Raw genomic sequence first — 21,458 nt, 5'->3', positions numbered from 1 at the left:
AACAGTGCAAAAAAAAAAGCAGGTAGAGTGTGTGTGTGAGTTAGACAGGCAGATATTGCACATATGATATTGCACATCTTATATTATTGCACAAGTTATTGTCCGTTGGCTACTGAGAGCAGGCCTGGTTGTAAAGTGCACCAAACACTGGTGGTGCGGAGTTTGTTAGAAAGATGGACCCTTGAGATGTCGCTTTGTGTATAAAACAACTCCAACAACCATTCCAGCTGCATCCCAACAGGAAGCACCACATTCACTAGATATGTTGAGTCTACAGAAAACTTTATAGGTCATTGACATTAACTTTTTATATGTGAAAATGAAGTTGACAAAGCAATGGAAAAATGCAGCAGAGCTCAACAGAGGAAAAGCTTTTTCAAATTTAAAGCCACGTTATGTAACAACACCACTTCTGACCACAAGGGGCAGCATACCGCAGTAATGCTCACGCCTGCTGCTGCTGTAACACACCCAGGATCTGAGTCTGTTGAGCAGATTTAATGTTCCTGTAAAATACCGGGGAATGAAGAGACGGAAGACTGGTGAAGTTCCTCAAAGCCGCGCTTCGGCCATATTTATTAATACGATCACTAGTGCTGTCAAGTGATTTAGAAAAATTTAGAGATTAATTAATTAAGATCTGTAATTAATCTTTTTTTAATCTTGCCTAAAAATTGCTGAGAAAAGCCCTCAACTTGAGGTGTTTTCCTTTGACTTGATTACATTAATCAATAATTTTGGAATAAATTAAATACATTGGAATAAAATATTGATTATATAACAACAAAAAACGCTTTATGAAATCATTAATTTATTATTTTAACAGATTGAACAGATGCAGTCCTAGCCATTCACGTCAACTTTACAAGAACAATCGCCAAACACAGATTTAAAAATAAAGGCAACTAACAAACAGAAAAAGTAAAGTTAAAGATTAAAAAATAGATTAAGCGATTAAAAAATATAACGCGCTAAATATGTCTGTAATTAATTCATCGCAATTAACGTGCTAATTTGACACCCCTAACAATCACATGTATTTTCAAATTGCAGCATAGCTAATAAATTGACTTCATTTCTATACAATTATCCCTTTTACATGACATCTCACAATATATGAATTACATGTTTTTTTATACATTTTACCTATTTCTTCTGCTTTTAACCAAGATACCTTTTTATTCTGTTTTTAAACAAAACACCCTTTTATAACGGTACTTGCAGCTTGACTGTTTCTAACATACACCAGTGCTTAGTAGGTACCAATGCTTAACTGTCTAGTTTCACGGATCACATGGTAATAACACATGCATGCTGGCAGGCTTAGCTTTAGTTTTTAAGATCCTCAATATACATCTTTAGAAATGTAGAAACTGCCAGCGGCATATTAACACTATTACACAATGTCAAGATACAAAACGGAGCTTATTTAACTTGAATATAGCTTGAAAAAGACTTCAGCATTATCAGTCTTTTCACATTGTTCCAAACGTGTTGACAGCTGGCTGTAGCTCGTAGTTCAGACCTATCAGTGCAGAGTCACTCTTATTTTAAAGTCGATAAAGCACCAGTGTGTCCGAGCTCTTAACCGGTGCTGTGTGTTGTTTTGCTGACAGCTGTACTAGCTGCCTCCCACGAGCACCGAGTGGAGCAGCATCTGCTGCCGTCCGTGGTGACGGCTCCTGTGAAACACGTTCTCCCAGGTCTTCGGTTTCGGAGTGGAGGTATTTAGAGACGTGTGTAGTAGCTCATATTACTGACGGAGGTCGATACGAGGTGCCGTACCTGCAGCTTGAAGGGTACTTGTTGGTAACCTGAGAGATGGATCTCAGTCGAGCGGCTCCCACTTTGCACACACGCAAAACTGATTGGAGTCTCTCTTTGTTGACATGCCTCGGGTTGCCAAGGGGTCAGATGTGTAGCGATGCTGAAGATGTTATCACAGTGTTCATGTAACTCAGTGGTGGTGTGACCTGTGATTATTTCTGTGGGTTAAAAAAGAAAGCTTCTGCAATATTTAAAGGCTGGAAGCCCAAAAGCACCCGTCAGTCCGATGTGGTGGAGGTTTCTAGTTGGAGCAGACAGATTCAGAAAAATGTACGGTAGATCACAGGCTGGTTGAACAGCTTCTCAGTTGTGTGTTTTGGATACTTTGGACAGGGGGGGGGGGGCTCCCCTCTTCCTCTGTAATTAACTATACTGTGTCAGGCTCATCGCTGGTGTGAGTGTGTGTGATAGAGAGATAACTGTTCTGCTTTCGTGCAGCAATCTTCATCTTATCCTGCAGCTCCAGAGCATTAAGCTCTCTCAAAAATACTCCTTTTCCACCAAACCGGTTCCCGGGCTGGTTCTGGACCAGTGCTGAGTTTGGAACCGGGCTTTCTGTTTCCACTGACAAAGAACTGGCTCCAGGTCAGAAAACCCGGTTCCAAGGTAGTAGCAACTCGTTGCTGGACTAGACTAGAGGAAAGAACCACTTATGTAAGCGGAGGGGCCGGAGTTATTAAGACCAACGGCAATAGCAAGACTGGGAGACGGAGACATTTTCAAACAAGAATTAATCTGGATGCATCAAAGCAGCAGTGGTCTGAGGAGGAGACAACCTGTCTTTTAGAGATCCACGGAGGAGCTACGTGGACCAAGTCCTATTAGAGCAAATACGTTGTTGTTACTTCAACTTTCACGCAAACGCAGAGATGTAACTGACGTTTGCAGCGACGTAATGGCGTGGCTCCCCTTAGTACCCGAGCTGTGGAAAACCAAACCGGTTCTCAGCTGGTTCCCAAGTTGAATGTGTTGTGAACCAGCACCAGCACTGGCCCAGAACCAGCCCTGGAACTGGTTTGGTGGAAAAGGGGTATGTGAAATCAACAGGGGAGGAAGAGCGGGCGAGGAGCAGGAGATCAGGTGGCACGTCGTCAGTGTGAGCGGTCGCCTGCAGCTCCGGGATTTTAATCTGCAATAATCTGCGTCGCGAAGTTGCCCGAAGTTGAAACAGAATAACTGATTTATAAAAACAAAGTTGGACTGATGAAACATTGCTCATTAAAACCTCTTCTGGACTTATATTTACCTGAAGTGGGCTCAAGAGAAGGAGAGTAAACGGCGGAACCGAGGCGCCGAGTCCTTGCAACACTGTCTTAGGACAGAATTAGAAATATATAAGTTCTTCACAAAAACCAAAACCTTTTTTGGAATAATTTAAGTTTTAAAACTGTTAAATGGTGTTTCTGATACAACAAACTGTAAACACAGATGCAGATCGTTGAGCATCTCGAAATGTCCCACCTGATCTGTCAACGAGGCTGTGTTTGCACCGCAGGGAAAGGTGACCAACATCCTATCTTTTTAACTCTTTAACAGCTCAAGTGATTGATTGATTGATTGATTGATTGATTGATTGAATTGTTTATTTCAAACACATAAGGAAAAAAAAAAACATTTTAAAACAAATTCAAAACATACAAAAAAAAGCAACAACAATAAAAACGTAATACAAACAGGGAAAAAAAACAGTGTCCGAAAAGGAGCAGGTAGAAGTAAAACTTATTTAACCCTGCCCCTTTGTTACCTCTACATAAATTAAACATAAATATCAAAAATAAATAGACAGAATTAGATTTCTTCACGTCAGACCTGGGTTGCTTTTGACCCGTCGGGGTCACATCTCCTCCGTCTTTAACATCACTCTTACGTAATGGAGGTCACAATTCACAAACGAGGGAACTCTGTGAAGTGGAACAGCAAAATCAGACCCTTTTCATGCTGGTTCCACTAAAATAATGTTTTCAAGGATGGTTGATCTTGTTCCTGTGCCGATGCTAAAACAACATTCGCTCCACTGTCAAGAGTTTAAAGCGGTCTGGTCAAGAACCGAATGAGTGACACCAAGCAGCTGTGACGGTGCCGTTGACAGGGCCGATGAAGGCACCAGAGCCGGGGTCTAGGTCCCATCCTTGACACCAAAACAATCCCCTGAAAAGGATGCAGGTTGGAGTATAAACCCGCTGATGGTCTCTAAGTGAGAAGAGTGAGTGACAGCCATCAGTCTGAGCCGTCGCTGGCACTCTGGAGAGCGAAGGGAGCCACAGAACTGATGATGCACCAAAACTCAACGGCTTCCTGGTTCAGTTTTTGGTTCCTTGAAAGGTGGTGAAATAGCGGCTGTGTGGTCTGACCTTTTCTTTCTGAGAATCGATCTACTCCAGAAGAACAAGGGGATTTTCTTTTTCAAGTTCTTTTTTTTTAAATTTTATTTCCCCTGTACCTTCCTCCAGAGAACTCCCGCCGCCTTTTCCTCCTTCCTCTTTGTCGGGTCACGCTGGGAAACTGTCAGAATTTTGCTCCTTTGGATTCGGTTTCTGAAGTCAAGTCGGGCTTTTCTGTTATTTAGAAATGAAACAAACCTTTCAGAATCAAGCTAACTCGGCTTTATTTATTTATTTCTTGTAACAGACGTAATCGGGGCTGACCACCACATACCGATAGAACAAACTCCGGTTCTGATCCATTTCGCTGCCCGTGAGAATCAAGCAGTTAAACCTTCACAGATAAGTGAGTGCATTTAGTAAAATGATTAAAACCTCCCTTTAGCCCCCCCGCCCCCCCCCCCCCCACCTCCAACGGCTCTGTTTGTGTATGAAAGACTTGAAGGGAAACAGAGGGGGACATTACGGGCCTTAACGGCCTCAGCAGACATCCAGAGAACCGTTAACACCTCCCAGACTCCTCAGGAGCTTCTTCCTCTGGCTTGTTGTTTCCAGTTGGCTGTTGTTCAGCACGTGTCTGTGGCATCGGCTTCATCAACTGAGGTTACACATCCCAGCCCACGGTGCCAGCCACTGTTTAATTCACATGCACGAGGAGTTTGCCAGTACACGTGATGGCGTTGTTTCACTAACACGGGTTGTTCTTCTACAGCAGTGTTTTGATAGTTTGTCCCTGTTGGATATATCTGTCCCATCTTTCTGGTCCCCCTTTACCCATCCAGGTCCTGCTCAAGGTGTCTTCACTCCTAAAGGGGACATCTTTTTCAACAAAAGCAACATAACATGAAGCACCAGTGAACATAAACACACACTAGACATCATTACAACATAAAACATACAGTATATCAGTAAACTTAACAACCTATAAAGTAATAATAAGAAAAACAAACATAATCAAATTCTGCTTTTAATTTTCTTTTTTTTTTAAGTTAAATGCCAACCATCCACTTCAATAAACCTTTCCCACCTTTCCAAATACAATCCAACATCACCCATTAGCAATATAACCTTCCTAAACAAAGTGAGGTTTAATAAGAATCCTAAAATGATTGATATTCCAAGAATCAGCATTGACGGTTTTAAAAATAAATCTTTCACAACAGAATAATTAAATGACTAATATAATTGCTTGTCTCTGTAACATGACCCATTATAACAGAGAAGAAATCAGCACACATCCTTTGAACCTCCCTCCAGAAGGCAGAGACAGAGTACCAAAAAAGATGTTGATTCGGATTCCATTAAACAACAACGACACTCATCTCACTCAACAATACCCCAAATCTGAAGCATTTTCCTAGTAGACACAAAAATGTAGTCTTTAACTGAAAGAATCTTAAAAATGTGTCTACAGTTGTTTTGAACATTAACTTAAATACTTGTTCCCATGGGATAGGAAAATCAAGTACTATAAGGTGTAACCACTAGAGATCTAGAGGTTAAATGACATTTATAAATAATTCCATTTATTTTGTTTCCTTTTAACCATCTTATATTTCTTATAAAAGGCTGGCAAACTAATAACTTTGTCATCCCACTATCAATCTTTTATTTACAATCCCTTCCAATGGCAGAGATCAATTGATTGAAGTTTCTCATCCTCATCCACAATATCATTTATAAACAATACACCATGATCAAGGGGGAGTTCTTACCTGCCACTGTTTAAGTTGATGTTATTATTGAGACAACAACTTGTGCTGTAATAGACGCCATCTAAATAAAACTGAATTGAACTGTGACTTGAGTTCATCTTGGTTTCATATTGGTTGTCTTTTTATACGTTTCCTTCTTCTTGAATGTTAGCGGTAGTTTGTACCGGTTGTAGGAGTTGACGGCGAAACCTTCGCCAGAGCATTCTTGACCTCTGTTGATGTCGTGAAAGGCGTTTTCTTCACCAAGGAAATTAATCATCTGCTTTACTGTCATCTTTTAAGGCCTTTTGATGCCTCTGGGCTTTTAAATGAGGCTTTAATGAGTACTGAACGCTCATAGTGGACCTGAATGCTACAGAACTAGTAATAGTATGTGTCCAAAAGTTTAAAACTATTCAGACACAAATTTAAAACAAAATTAAATTGATAACATTCCGGTTAATGAAATGAAATTGCAAGCAGCTATTAAAAACTAGTAAATGGTTGAAATGTATTAAATCATGCAGGGGAGGGGCTGATCCACCTGGTGACGTCACCGACCCGTTTACATTACAGCACCTGCTTTTGTTTTGGGTCCGTGTAAGGTTTACAAATGTTGAATGTGTTCTCAACTCCAGTTACAAAAGCCATCTCTGTTTGTGCAATTAAAGCAGCCGCACCTATTTAGAGTGTTTACTTATCCTGATATTAATGGGAAATACCTGATTACGACGCGAGGCCAACTTCCGGTTTTCAAAATAAGAGTATAACAATGATTTACGAGTACTGACGATTTAAAAATAAAAAATGTAAAATAATGAAGCCTGGAAATTATTTAAAAATGATAATTAAAAAGTATGTGATATTTTATTTTATTTTGGGGGTTTGATTTGCTTTTAGAGGGTTGAAAATGTGTCTAATTTCCAGTTTTTGCCCCTTGTAACCGGTGCACCTGGGGAAAACACTTTAAACGCTCCTTTTTTTATGACTTCAACACCTCCAGCCGCCCCTTCTCTTGGCATTCAGCCCAGTGCCTCTCCTGCCCCAGCGACCCCAGCTGAAGGGCCCAACACCTCCTTCGAGCAAGTGATGTCAGAGATGTGCTGCTTGTTTCTGCAGTTGATCAATCATAACCAGGAGCATGCCCGTCAACACCATGATACCGTTATCCAGTGGTTGGAGAGGGAGGAGAGGAGGGAGAAAGCATGAATGGAGCATGAGATCAGAGTTCTGGAGTTCCTCGGTGATCTGACAAAACCCCCAGGATGCACTTGTGCAGGCGGCAGGACTAAACCAGAAGCGCCGACTGATCCAACTACTATCACCAGAAGATTCTGACATTAAGACACCAGATTTTTTTAATACAATAATTCCTGTGCAGTTTGAATTCCTACCTTCTTTTTTCTTCTTCTTCAGTTTTACATGTTTTATTTCACCCTAAGCATAAGTCACTCTGCTGTGAGCAGCGGGTTGGGTCCTATCGTAATGTTCTCAGTTGGGTTTTAGGGTTTTATTAAAGTGTCTTTGTATTCTCTTAAAACCTGACTGAAGGTTCGTTTCTCTCAATCCATGCTAAATTGTCACCTTAAATCTGCATTAAAAATTTTTTTTTTTAGGGCAGCAGAAAAGCCGGCGTTGCACTGATCTCGACCCATTTCTCCCCGTTACCGTGTTATCCAGGGTCCAAAACATTTGTTTTTACCTAATATTTTCTCAACCAAGGAAAAAAAGATTTAAAAAAACCTGTCAAAGTCTAGACTTTAGTTAATTTGGGGTGTCGTCGTTTGAACCCCTCTGATAACACGTTCATATGTTCAGTTAAGTATCCATTGATGTGACGTAACTCGTGTCTGACAGCAGCTTCTGAGAGCGGTTGTGGCGAGTCATCGTTTTTTTTTTAAAAAGAAAAGAGGAATTGAAGCGTTTCTTCACTCCAGTCACGTCTCTCCGGGGGATTTTTGGTGTCAGTTGATTCTAACAAATGTCATGGAAATACCTAGTGTCCTTTTTATAGAGCAAGAGATATTTTCAGACTGTTTGTTTCCCACAGAAAGCTAGAAGTGTCATTATGACGACGAGGGACTTTTAGCTGATACAGCGAAGGGTCAGTACTACAAATCTATTTTCCTTTATCCATCTGCAAATCAGGAAATAGTTTATTTTTATTTAAAATGTTTATTACATATTGAAATACATATTGTTTCACTGGTTGGGTATATGGGAGGGCTCAGAGGTCTCCACGGGTTGTTATGACATAAATATGACATTAAGTGACTCGTTTCTCAGGTTGTCAGAGTTAGTAAACAGATGAATAATCCCATTTCCTCCCTCAGCTCTGTGGTGGTACATCTGAAGTGTAGACGGCGCATTAGATCTGGATATCAGATGTACTTCTAGTTGCAGAGAGGAAGAGCGAGAGCGCAGGTTGAAGTGTGACCGGCGTGACCAGGGAGACCGAGGCCGCTGCTGCAGCGCTGCTCTCCCCGAAGGGCAACGTGGCCGAGTGTGTGCTCTCGCATCACGGCGACTGCTGTGATTGGCTGTTGGGTGTTTAACACTTGTAGTGTTGTGAACACCAGTGATGTTCAATACCACCGATTTCCTTTCCGATCCGATATCTAGTAAAATTGATACGATCAATGAAAATACACCTAAAGTGCCCGGTAATTCTAAAAAAAAACTGGTGTATTTTAGGTAGTTTAGAATACAAGACATCAGAGTCACTTATTTAGCTATTTATTTTAATGTCAAAAGTATAATTATATATTATATAATATATATATTATATAAGCATACTGAGGTAGCGGCCTCATTCACAATACAGCAGAGCTGTTACAACAACAGAAAAACCAGAGTGTTTGAAAAAGGTGTTTCCATCACTAAAAGAGCCTAAGTAAAATAATTAAAACCATTAAAATAAATTAGAGAATAATAAACAGAAATAAGAACTACTATAAAAATGAAAATGGTAAAAAGCAGTTCCTGCCAGCAGCGTGTCATTTAGACAAAATCTGAATAGTTTAGTTACTTTCCACCGTATTCCTGTTAACGATATAAATCACCACAAATGATTTAAGTATCAAAAGTATTGATATTTTCATTTGAGAATCGATTTTAGAGCAAACAGATCTGGTATCGGAAGTATTGATAGTTCAGTATTGATCTGCACATCACTAGTGAACACGGGTATTCTCACGCAGGACGTCGGAGCCGTTATGTTATGTAACAGACCTTCGTATGAAGAACAATATGAACTTCTTCATAAACGTCTCTTTTCGTTTTGGTCGCATATGCATGAGAAGACTTGTAGGAAGCAGCTTAATTTCTAGTCCTGAAACCAAGATGCATTGTGGGACATGTTGTTATGGGACATGTTAGTCAGAAGGTACAGGACAGTATCGTCAGTATATCATTTTTATTTATGGATAATCTGAGACTTTCAGGAAGGTTCTCACACAAAGACCATCTTAACTACATTTTGTTACGTAACAAAGTGAACTTTTCTTAACTTCTTTTAGGCCTTTGCATCGTTTCATCCGTGAGAGTCGTGTGGTTTCATCTCTTTTTGTGTACTGGATGTGAGACTTGAGTATCTACGATCAGCTGGTGCAGATGGATACCTCCATGGTGCAGGTAACGGGCCCTCCCGGGGGTCCTGTCCGCCAGGCCCCCAGGTCGTAGCTGCTGCCGTGCTGATTAACACCTGAATAGACGAGCTGAACGTCTGTCGGTCGGCCATTCACGGGCTGCCCCGGGGGGGGCGGGGGGGTATGAGCACGCCGAAATGTAGAAACTGTGCTTCCTCCAGGCTTTGAAATGCAAAAGCCCGACCGCTTCAGTCGGTGCTCTCACCGGTGATACATGAAACAACAAACACAAGAGTCCTTTAACAGGTACCTGAGGGCTGCATCCACTGGACAGTCGCTCACCAGTCACATTTATTATCCTCAAATCCACAAACACGATCCTTCTCACAGAGCGCCACCTGTAATTCCCTCCGCCACAGAAAATAGTTCCCAACAGAAGCAGCAGAGAATTATTTTCTTTAACCCCCGATCGCAGTCCCTGCAGTTAAACTCAGCACAGCCGAAGCGTTAAATCGTCTGTAACATTGATGTAGACGGATTACGCCTTTAACGTCCGCTGGAAATGAAAATCCCGCTCATGTGAGACCATTGTGGAGCGTTTCTGCCATTATGTCCAACACAGTGGCTACAAAACTAATCCGCGTAGCCAGATTAGTGCATATACATTAATCTGAGCTAAACCCAGATTACGTAATACCGCTGCATTTTAATGAGATTTAGGATGATTTGCCATTAATTTCCCACAGCTTATTAACCCTGCTGGAAAATGCAGAGAAAGTCAGATAAACGCTTAAATTTCTCCAAATATGTCTTATTTGGTTTGTGTGTGATTGAATTAAATAGCAGTGCAGTTCATCTCTAAAAACGGCACAATATAATACATTTGCACATTTTTAGAGAGAATGTTAAACTGTGTGAATTCTGGACAAATTATTCCCTTTTTTACGTAAATAAGACTTAATTCTACACCCATTTCCTCGTTCTTTTATTCCAATTCTACCTATAATCAGGTTTCAATGATGGAGAAAGAAAAACAACAATCCCACCACTAGATTTGCGGCGTGAAATCAAGGTGGCATAAATGCTGTTCATTGAGAGGAAAGTCCAACAGAGCCGGTGAGGAGGCTCGTGGAGCCCGATGACTCCGGTTCCCATATTTACTTAATTTACTCATTCTTTTTCTTCCTAGAAATCTGGTGTTTTTAGCCTAATTCAGCATGAGCCAATGTTTTCCATTATACCCTACAAAATACGGTTGCCTTTTTTATCCCTCGCTGCTTGGAGACGGCCGTCTTGTTGTATCATGTCAACAAACTGAAGATCAGCGCAGGTTTGAGGAACTAAATGAGTCAGAACAAGAGGTTTTGTGAACTGTTCTGTCAAAGAGGCAAGATAATAGTAAATCCTTATTTCGTAAAACCACAGACACAAAGTTTGACCTGCTGAGCTGCGAGTGTTCTACGTTTTCTTTTGGACCGCTTTAAGCCCCGTGAGTTTGATACTGTGACTTAGATGTGCAGATTCATTGACTGTGTAAGAAGAACTGGAAAAATCCCTCTGTCACTAATAGGTTTTCTGAAGAGAGGTTTTGAAGGCCCCCCTTTTTTGTCGTAGCACGCTGTGCTGTGTCACAGTCAAGATGAAACGGGTCTGGAAAGCCCGGTTAGCCATTTTAGCTAATGTGTTACCAACAGAAACTAAAAACTAAATTCCAGGTCACGGAGACTAAAGCCTGGGATATACTTGCTGTTGGTGCGTCCGTTCGCGTCCGCTCACGTCCGTTCACGTCCGTTCGCGTGCACCACCAACCACAAAGTCACTCGCGTAGTAGGCGAGGAGAGCGCGTCGTACCGGCGGTGACCGATTGGGGGCAGTAAGCAGAGCAACAGTTGGAAAAGATTTTAAATATTTAGTAGTAGCGGTAGTAGCAGTAGCAGATTAGAACAACAAACAAGTTTACATGACACCATTGGATGATGTAGGCGACCAGCTGGTATCAGACCGGGACCAGCTGGTATCTGACCGGGACCAGCCGGTATCTGACCGGGACCAGCTGGTATCAGACCGGGACCAGCTGGTATCAGACCGGGACCAGCGCCACTCGCGGCCACAGCGAGAACTGCAGGTCACGTACGCGTTCAATGTCTTTTTGAGAATGTGCACGTCGACACGTCAAATGAACGCAGGATATGCGTGGCGGCCATGATGCGTACGCGTTCTGAACTGCAAGTATATCCCAGGCTTAACACAGTTTTTAGTACCAGACTGTAAATATGAGTATTTCTGGTGAAAAGTTGGACATTTTAACCTGGAGGTCAATGACTCGCTTTCGGAGACGGGCCCTGATGGTCGTTTAGGGAACGGCACCTTCTCCTATTTCCCGGTTGGCCCAAACCGGATGCTGGAAAGATTGATCACTTGATCGGGTCCCAGTTTTTAGCAAATGAAGGCAGAAATATAATCTCAATATTGCACGTATTGTCTGATATTACAGAAATGTCACATTGCCTGTCTCTGCTGTGGTTTCCATGGGGGATGAGGGGGGGAATTCCCTCCACCAGCTTTATTGATATTGAAAGTTTCCAGTGGTCAGAAAAACACCTTCTGTTGACTTTTTGTATTTCATCCCATTATGGGAATTAAAGTGACTTCAGTGAACCACATTTGATTATCATTATCTTGTTTATATGTCGCTCAAGTGGGTCTTAAAATGATCCAAGTTGTATAAAGTAAACATAAATTCAACATTCAACCCTTAAACGGCTAATTGATCTACACAAAGAACCTGTTAAAATACGCACAGAGGAAAATCCTCCCACACGGTCGTGTGTTGGAGTCTACGACGGAGTATTAGGGCCAAACTAAGACAAAAAAAAATTGGAAATTACGAGAATAAAGTCATAATATAATGAGAATAAAGTCGTAAAATAATGAGAATAAAGTCGTAATGTTGTGAGAATAAAGTCGTAATAGAATAAAGTCGTAATATTATGAGAATAAAGTCGTAATATTACTAGAATAAAGTCGTAAAATTACGAGAATAAAGTCGTAATGTTGCAAGAATAAAGTCGTAATAGAATAAAGTCGTTATATTATTAGAATAAAGTCGTAATATTATGAGAATAAAGTCGTAATATTACGAGAATAAAGTCGTAAAATTCCGAGAATAAAGTTGTGACATTAAGAGAATAAAGTCGTAATGAATAAAGTGGTAATTTATGAGAATATAAGTCATAATATTATGAAAATAAAGTGGTAATTTATGAGAACTCTAACAGGAAGAGCAGTCTTCTCCCTGTGTTAAAATGAAGAATATTGAGCATCTTGTGAAGTTATATTTATATATTTATAATATATTACAACTTTATTCTCGTAATATTACGACTTTATTCTCGTAATATTATGACTTTATTCTCATAATTTTACGACTTTATTCTCATTACATTATGACTTTATTCTCGTAATTTCCTTTTTTTGTTTTTTTGTTTGGCCCTAATCCGTCGTAAGAGTCAGATGCTCCTGGAGTTTTTTAATCAACAATTCCGGTAAAAACAGAAGTGAAACTTGTTTGGGGGGGGGGGGGGGGGGGGGGGGGGGGGGGGGTCACGATGCGGGTGGAGACCGCAGGTTGGAGAAAGTGAAAGAGAAATGAAATGTAAAGAGCAGGGCGGGGTTTGGGGGGGCGGGAGCGCGCTGATTGGACCGGAGCGCAGTCTTGAGGCGGCGCGCGGCTCCGCGGCCGCACATCCAGGAGAAGACGGAGCCGCGGCAGCTTCGCGCACCCTGATCACCCTGATCCACATACAAGCTCGCTCCCGTCGCTGCAGCAGGACAAACTAACTAACTGGGAATACAAGTTTGCCTATCTTTATTTTTGGATTTGCATGTGAATGATGCTGCGAGCGTGAGCGCGGCCGCAGGCACAGCCGTCCGTCTCGGGTTATTCAGTCTCGACTGTGGAAAAAGCAGCTTCTGCTTGTTTTCTGGCGGAAAAGACACTAAAGGATTCTCACCAGGGTTCCTGATCGAGAGGTGAGCAATGCTGATTATGTCGGGATGGTTTTGTCTCTTAAATCCTTTTACAGGAGTGTTGCGCGCAAGATGCGCGCAGGTGCCGGGAAGAGCGCACGGTGCGCTCTTATTCATTCCGTCTGCTATTTCTGTTTTCCTATCTGATTGCTCATATTAAGACTGGATTTGGGGGGTTTAGTGCACCTCCATGCCGGTGTGATGGTTCTTTTTATTTGCTGGATCTAGATTTACTAACAATTCTCACATTCGCTGGTGTTTGTCTTCGTTTTCTCCGTCTGCCTCTCAAAGATGCTCTGCAGAGATCGGATTTTAGAAATCGGTGTCGATGGCGGACTATTTTTAACCCTACTACCTTCTGGCTAAGAGGATTCCCCCTCCTCGGTCTCTCCTTCCCCCCCTGGGCGATCAGTGAAGTTAATCCTGCATCCCTTCTCCAGACCTCGCTGCGGGTTCCCCCTGCTGATTATTAGAGGCTGGATTTGGGCTGACAGGTCAAACTCTGACTGGGTTTCCTCCTCCTCTGGAAACAGTTGGATGAGCGATTGTTGCTTTTGTTTGCAAAAGAAAGGATCCAGATGGAACCAGAGTCATGATGATGATTCTGACTCCTAAACCCGGAGCACCACCACCTGAGGACTGTTGCTGCCATGAGACTTGCTGGCGTAGTTTCTTGGTCATCCAAGTTTTCTTGGTTTCACGTAGAGGACGTTTTTGGATTAAATATGATGGAGGAGCAACAACGTGTAACGGATTCAGCTTGTTGAATCCTGTTGTGGACTCCAGGGACGGCTGCTGATGCCAGGTGACGGAGGTCGTAAGAGGCTGTGATTTTTAACACCGACCTCTAACTGCCCTCGTCGCTGGTGATAGTGTATCTGAGGGAAGGTGGGAGAGCGGTTGGGTGAGCGAGTGACCTCTGTTCTTAACAGTTAACTTGGTTCTGCAGCAGGATCGGTGGAGTCACCTGCTTCTTCTTGGCTGTTTCTCCAAATCAAGACAAAAGAGAGGTTTTAAGGTACAATCTACAAATCCTTGTTAGTGGATCTAAGGTGACCCGTTCCTCTGCTCCGCCGTGGCCTCGCCAGCCTCGTTTCCTCAGGCCGCGGATGAGTGACATTCCTCGTGCAGCGGAGGATGAGCTGGTGATTTACTGACCGTCCTTCAGAGTCCCTGCGACACATTCCCCGACTGCCACGCCATCGTGTCCAGGTCCAGTTTAGTGGAGTAACCTTGGCAACACCTTTTGTACTAATTTCATTTCTGCTACTTTCAGTTGTTATTTACTTAAAGACTGGAAAAGAGATCGAACCACCTGACGAATCAGAGGTTTAGTGCTTTGACCTCTGTACTCATCAGTGGCTGGGAAGACCTGAGAGACCTGTGTTTGAGCTAATGAGAGACCAGGCACTCCATCATTTACCCCTTTTCCACCAAACCGGTTCCAAGGCTGGTTCTGGTTTACAACTCGTTCAACTTGGGAAGCAGCTGAGAACCGGTTTGCTTTTCCACAGCTTGGGTGCTAAGGGGAGCCACGTCATTATGTCACCGTAAACGTCAGTTACGTTGCTGCGTTTGCGTTGGCGAGAAAGTTGAAGCAACAACAAGGTATTTGCTCTAATACAGACTTGGTCCACGTAGCTCCTCCGTGGACACATCTCTAAAAGACAGGTTGTCTCCTCCTCAGACCACTGCTGCTTTGCTGCATCCAGTTTGAAAATGTCTCCGTCTCCCAGTCTTGCTATTGCCGTTGGTCTTAATAACTCCGCCCCCTCCGCTTACGTTTAGCGGTTCTTTCCTCTAGCCCAGCAAAGAGTTGGTGCTACCTTGGAACCGCTTTTTCTGGCCCGGAGCCAGGAGCCCGGAGCCAGTTCTTAGTGGGAACAGAAAGCCCGGTTCCAAACTCAGCACTGGTCCAGAACCAGAACCAGCCCTGGAACCGCTTTGGTGAAAAAGGGGTGATTGTCCCTCTGTGGAGCGGCACTGCCCGTACGTGTGGAGACAGAATTACCTGCACGGTTGTGTCGTTGACGGGTTCGAAGGCGCGTTCAGTTTAAGGTTTGAGTTTGGTCAGAGGGAAGAAATGCATGCTGGGAGCCATCCGCCCCATGTTTTTGGTGTTTCCCTCAGCTGCCACCTGGTTAGCAGCCAGGGTTTGTTTGTTTTGGCTCAGGCCCGTGGACCCGACATGTGGTCCCTTCACCCACCGCCACCGCGGTGCACAACACCTGGAGGCTGAATGTAAATCACAGCGTCTCAGGTGTCGCTGCGTGGGAGCCTCCCCGGGGGGTTCTGGGGATTACCGTGAAGGCTGCTGTGTCATTGATGATGATCTTACTCCACAAATACCAATGTTTCCGTTAGTTATGGGTCAGTTTAAAATGTTACCCTTTTTCCACCAAACCGGTTCCAGGGCTGGTTCCTAGTTGAAGGAGTCGTGAAACCAGCACCAGCACCGGCCCAGAACCAGCCCTGGAACTGGTTTGGTGGAAAGGGGTTATGTGTGCTTTAGTAATAGTTATTTTCCTGCTCACGAGACCAGGAAGAGGATCGATGGGTCGTGTGTCAAGGACTGCTCGGTGAACACACTGAAACGTAAGAAACGGCAGAGATGCGTTTCATCACACCAGGTGAAAACTGTTGATCTCCATCTGTGGGTGTGGTGGTGGTGGTGGTGGTGGGCACATGGTGGAGCAGATGCAGGGGCCCCTGTGCTCTCCTTTCTCATGGAAATGGCCCCGCTCGCCTGGCTGGATAATAGCTGGTTGGCGCGTGAACACGTGCGGCGGCGTGTGTGAACCCCCGCGTGGGCGGCGAGACCCGGCGTGAACTTTGAGAAGTGCTAGTCAAGAATAAATGAGGCGCATTTCGGGGGTGCGGGGGTCGGACCTTTAGGTGCTGCTAAACGCTGATCAGCTGATGTTTACCAGCGTCTCTGTGGACCTGCAGCAACATAAAACCTGGATTTATCGGAGCTGCCCGGGCCGGGGGGGCCGGGGGGGCGGTTTATCCTCCTGGCACCGGCCGGTCCGCCCCGGCAGCGCCGCACTGCGTCAGCCGTAAAGGCTTCCACGCCTGGCCGGCGTCCACAGGGGGGCACGTTGTCAGGGAGGTGTGTGTGTGTGTGCGTGTGTGCGTGTGCGTGTGCGTGTGTGTGTGTGTCTGTGTCTGTAATCGTTTCTGAGGAGTTCACAAGCACCTGTTCTTGTTTTCTTTCTTATACAAGCTGGACTCAGACCATTTCTTCTTCTACTACTTCATCTTCCTGTCAGTCTTCAGAAAGCACTTTTTGTTTGTTTGTTTTTCCCTTTGTCTCTTTCTCTCCCTTCTTCTCCCTTCTCTTCCCTCCTCCCTCATCCCTTTCTCTCTCATTTCTTACTGCGTTAATACTGACTCCCACCTTTTTATTTTATTTTTTTTGTAATTATTTATACATTTTCCTTATTTATTTATCTATTTTTTTAATTATTCTTTATAATTTTACCTTATTTATTTTTTTAAATCTATCCTATGTATTAATTATTTGTATTTATTTTATTTATTTTGCTGCTGTCTCTCTCCTAAAATAATAATAACCCTAGAGAACCATCATCCTCATACACACCACACACATGCATACATGCACGCCCACATAGAAGAAGAAATCTGAGCAAAAACATTGATTTTGTTGTTTTGTTTTTGTACTGCTTTGTTTGTCTGTTTGTATAAAAAAAAAAAAAAGCGTTGCAAGCAGTGGCTTCAGGCCTCCACCCGTCATCATGTTTGTTTGTTTGTGACTTGCTGCCAGCCGTGAATGAATGACTGGAACACGAGATCTCAGATCATCACACGCGCCCCGTGGTGAATGCCCCCCCCGTTGCTCTGAGACACACACACACACACACACACACACACACACACACACACACACACACACACACACACACACACACACACACAGGGCAGCAGCTCTGGAGCACGTGACTATCTTGATGTTGTTTAATGTCAACTACCGACAACATTTCCTCCCGTCTGAGAGAAATATCCGGAGCGAAAAATATTATTAGACTCTGGATTCTTGATTTAAATGAATGTTTTTCTTCTACTTGATGACACAAATGAAGCCAGAAATATCTGGAAGAGGAGCGGATGTCGGCTGCTTCCAGCCGCTTCCTCCCGTGTTTGTGTCTGCGAGTTATTCCGACTCCGTTTGCACATCCTGGTCCCGCGTTTGTGGTTCGACACCCACCGGCTGCTCTGTGGTTGCAGGTCAACATGCCGCAGACACCGCCGTTCTCCGGGCAGCTGCACGCCGGCGGCTTCAACAACAACGAGGACGTGTACCCGGCCGTGGGAGGAGGGTTCTCCGGCCTCTTCTACCACGACAGCAGCCTGGCGTCCGGGTCCCTGGACGCCCTGGTGCGCCACCTGGTCCCCACTGTGGACTACTACCCAGACGTGAGTCCCTGCAGCATCTCTCTCTCTCTCTCTCTCTCTCTTCTCCTCTGGCGTCTCGGCAAAGTTTGGAGACTTTTTGTTCTTTCTGAGCTCTAACCGTCATGTTTTGTGGTTTTATCTGGACAGAGAACGTACATCTTCACCTTCCTGCTCAGTTCCCGCCTCTTCATCCACCCGTATGAGCTCATGTCCCGAGTGTGCCACCTGTGCACGGAGCAGCAGCGGCTCGGCGACCCTCAGGCTGACAAGGTACGTTCACACTGACGTTGCTTTCTTCAATGAAAATTATTACCAAATATCATCGTCAACGTCAGCTGAGAAATACGAGATGCAACGAAAATGCTGGTCATGTGACGATAACAATAATTAAATATATAATGCAATATCGTAGGCGAATAAAAACAAGACTAAAATGTAGATTACAAAATAAAAACTCTGCTAAAGTGTGTCTTCATTTTCGTTGACCAAAACGAGACGAAATGTTCTAACTGAAAACTAAGTTACATAAAGAAAGGGACCGATGGCCGGCCACGCGGGGATCTTCTCTGGGGCTGGGAGAAGAAGAAGAGACCATCTTTGGATACACTTTCCTACATAGACGTGGAAAAGAAAACCCAATGTGTCATCGAAAAAGATAAAGACGGGGAGAAATGAGGAAAAATAAATATGTTGTAAACTCAAATGAGAGTCTTCTGTATCTGGAATGAATGTATTCTTGAGTCTATAAGGTAACAATAATATAATAATAAGAGAACCTTGTTTGAATTGTAAAATGGGTTTGGCTAAATACAATCTTTGACTAAAACTAGACTAATATGGTCCTGGACAATTCTGACTAAAATAAGACTAAAATGCTCAGACTTTTAGTCGACTGAAACTTGACACGACTAAAAGGAGAATGAACGTGACTAAAACTAATACAAACGTAAATGATAGCTTGACCCAAAGACTAGACTAAAACTAAAACTGAAGGAGGCTGACAAAAACAACACTAGCTCACTCCCGAGTCCTTCTCCGACCTCTTCATCTTCTTCCTCTCACGTCTCACTCGTGTCGTGTTTCCAGCTGAGATTCAGGAAGATAACTCCCAGGATCCTCCAGCTGCTGACGGAGTGGACGGAGACCTTCCCCTACGACTTCAGGGACGAGAGGATGATGCGCAGCCTGAAGGAGCTGACCCACCGGCTGTCCAGCGGAGACGAGGTCAGTCCTCCACCTTGTCCTCCGTCATGTGACCCGCTCATGGCGTGTGGCGGCCAGATCACGGCAGACGGCTACCTCAGACCCGTCTGCTGATCAGCTGCTGATCAGCTGCTGATCTGGTGGCCGCCGGCGCTGGCGTGCAAGCCGCATGTGCAGCGAAGCTACGGTCATAGGCAGATTCCTGCAGATAGCAGCACTGCGAGGTGGGGGGGTTGAGAGAAAGGCACCATTGTTGGTGGGTTAGGTGGGTTTTAGGTGAGCGCTGGTGGATTGTGGGATATTTCTGCTGAGCTCGCGGCTCGCCTCCCAATGTTCCCTCGGAGCCGGTGACATTACCGTTGTTTGTCCTGCACTTCCTGTCGTCTCTAGCGAACATGTCCACCGTCCCCTTTCAGACATGTAGAGGTTGTTTGGATTCACGCCGAACCGCCTGTGGACAGAAACACCAGTATAAGGCAGCACCTGTGTCCAACTAATACTAGTAGTACTTGCTGTTGTAGTAGTAGTTATAGTAGTAGAACTAGTAGACTCACGCTGAACAGCCTGTGGAGAGAAATGCCAGTAAAAGCTGGAGTTAAAATGGCCTGCTGGCACGTGGGAGTCTTGGGACAGAGAGGTGAACAAACCAAAGCAACAAGAAGTTTTTAATAATATGAGCTTTTGTGCAAAGAGTCAGTTTTTCCCCTTTTTTTAAGGGCATTTGTGCGGAGGAAGTGTGTGAAGTCTGCTTGTTCAGGAGTTGTGGAGGAGTAAAACTGTTTAGTCTGGCGAGTCTCGGAGAATCCTCATCTAACCTCAAACATGCTCTGATTAGAGGGGGGGGGGGGGTTGCAGCCAGGGATGTGCTCAGCTGTCTCCACCACCTTTCCTCTTACCGTGCATTCACAGCGAAAGCGCCACAGCCTCAGAGGGCAGCAGCTCTGGAGCACGTGACTATCTTGATGTTGTTTAATGTCAACTACCGACAACATTTCCTCCCGTCTGAGAGAAATATCCGGAGTGAAAAATATTATTAGACTCTGGATTCTTGATTTAAATTACCGTATTTTCTGGACTATAAGCCGCTACTTTTTTCATAGGTTTTCAACCGTGCAGCTTATACAAAGGTGCAGCTATTCTGTGGATTTTTCTTCCACCGCTCGGGGTGCTCTAACCGGAATTAGAATCAAAACTAAGACAAAATAAATGCAAAGAAGAATACGCTAATTCTTCTTTAGCAGATAGAAGTAGGTAGAAGCAGATTTCAAACAGATAAATAAATAGCAGTTATATTCTCTTGGTTCTGTCCCGTTTTAATCAGCAAAGTTGCTGACATGTTAAAAAACACTGTTAGGAAAGGATCTATTTAGGTACAAACATGTACATCATTTACAGTTCAAAATCCTTCTGTACATGTAGTAAATATCTAATCTAACAACATAAATATCTGCGGCTTTTTAAATAGAGCGGGTGCGGCTTGTATATCTTTTTTTAATTATTTTTTTAAAAATAGAGCCGGTGCGGCTTATATGCAGGTGCGACTTATAGTCCAGAAAATACAGTAATGTTTTTCTTCTAGAGACTCTACCTGTAGTTCTGCAGCGCCTTACCTTACCTCTAATAAGCCCGGCCCACAGGTGATTTCTGATGCTTTCGGTGTGAATCCCCGGTTTGTTCGTCTCACGTTATCTGTTGGTGTACGGAGGCTTTTTCTTCTGTGGTTGCCGATAGTAACCGTTTATTGCAGCTTGAAGCTCCTGAGACTCTAAGCACGCCGCCATCATCAGGACTTGTTTCACTTCACAATCAGCCCTGATTGTTTCACTTCTGTTTTGATCCTCTGTTCCTCGGGGGGGGGAGCTGTAAGTTGATACGGCGGCGGACATGTGAGGACCAGGTGCTGATAGCGGAGACAAACATCCGTCTGTTCTGCAGAAGCCCTCACACCCGTCTTCTTTGTCTTCTCCTCCTTCTGAAAACAGTCATCACATGACTCATCAGGTATTGATCCGGTTTGGATCAGGAAATCAATACATTCCTACCTGACACTTCTCGTCCATCTTCTCCTGCGAGTCCGGGAAGCTCGGCCTGTTTTTAACTGGAACACGTGTCTGCACTTGTTCGGTCGCGCTTGTTGAGTTTTACAGTCATGCTAAAATAACTTTTGATTTCGCGGTAAATGGACCGACCTCTGAAGGGTGGAACAGATAAAACAGAAAGTCGTTTACTTTTAGGATTCCTCGGTACTTTCCGAGGAGACGATTTCACGCTTGATAAACGGGCCGATGGAGAGGGGGCTGCTGGGTAATAGTGAAGCTGTG

The 21,458-nt window shown here is 43.9% G+C and overlaps 1 protein-coding gene across 2 annotated transcripts in view; it reads left to right on the top strand.

Moving 5' to 3' along the window:
* rasgef1ba (RasGEF domain family, member 1Ba) overlaps positions 1 to 21,458 on the top strand; it is a 146,581-nt gene that overhangs the window by 106,743 nt on the left and 18,380 nt on the right. Inside the window, exons 1-4 of one of the 2 annotated variants that reach the window (XM_061730672.1) lie at positions 13,249 to 13,521; positions 17,767 to 17,955; positions 18,082 to 18,204; positions 19,021 to 19,158. In XM_061730672.1, the coding sequence (XP_061586656.1) occupies positions 17,773 to 17,955; positions 18,082 to 18,204; positions 19,021 to 19,158 (444 nt within the window). In that variant the 5' untranslated portion in view covers positions 13,249 to 13,521; positions 17,767 to 17,772. Of the gene's footprint in view, positions 1 to 13,248; positions 13,522 to 17,766; positions 17,956 to 18,081; positions 18,205 to 19,020; positions 19,159 to 21,458 lie in introns of those variants that run through there. The other variant, XM_061730671.1, reaches the window with a different exon arrangement.

The sequence above is a fragment of the Cololabis saira genome, chromosome 9 (assembly GCF_033807715.1).
Source record: "Cololabis saira isolate AMF1-May2022 chromosome 9, fColSai1.1, whole genome shotgun sequence".
In the NCBI taxonomy this organism is placed as follows: domain Eukaryota; kingdom Metazoa; phylum Chordata; class Actinopteri; order Beloniformes; family Belonidae; genus Cololabis; species Cololabis saira.
Note: the sequence above shows the minus strand (reverse complement) of the source record. Positions and strands in the feature narration are given on the sequence as shown.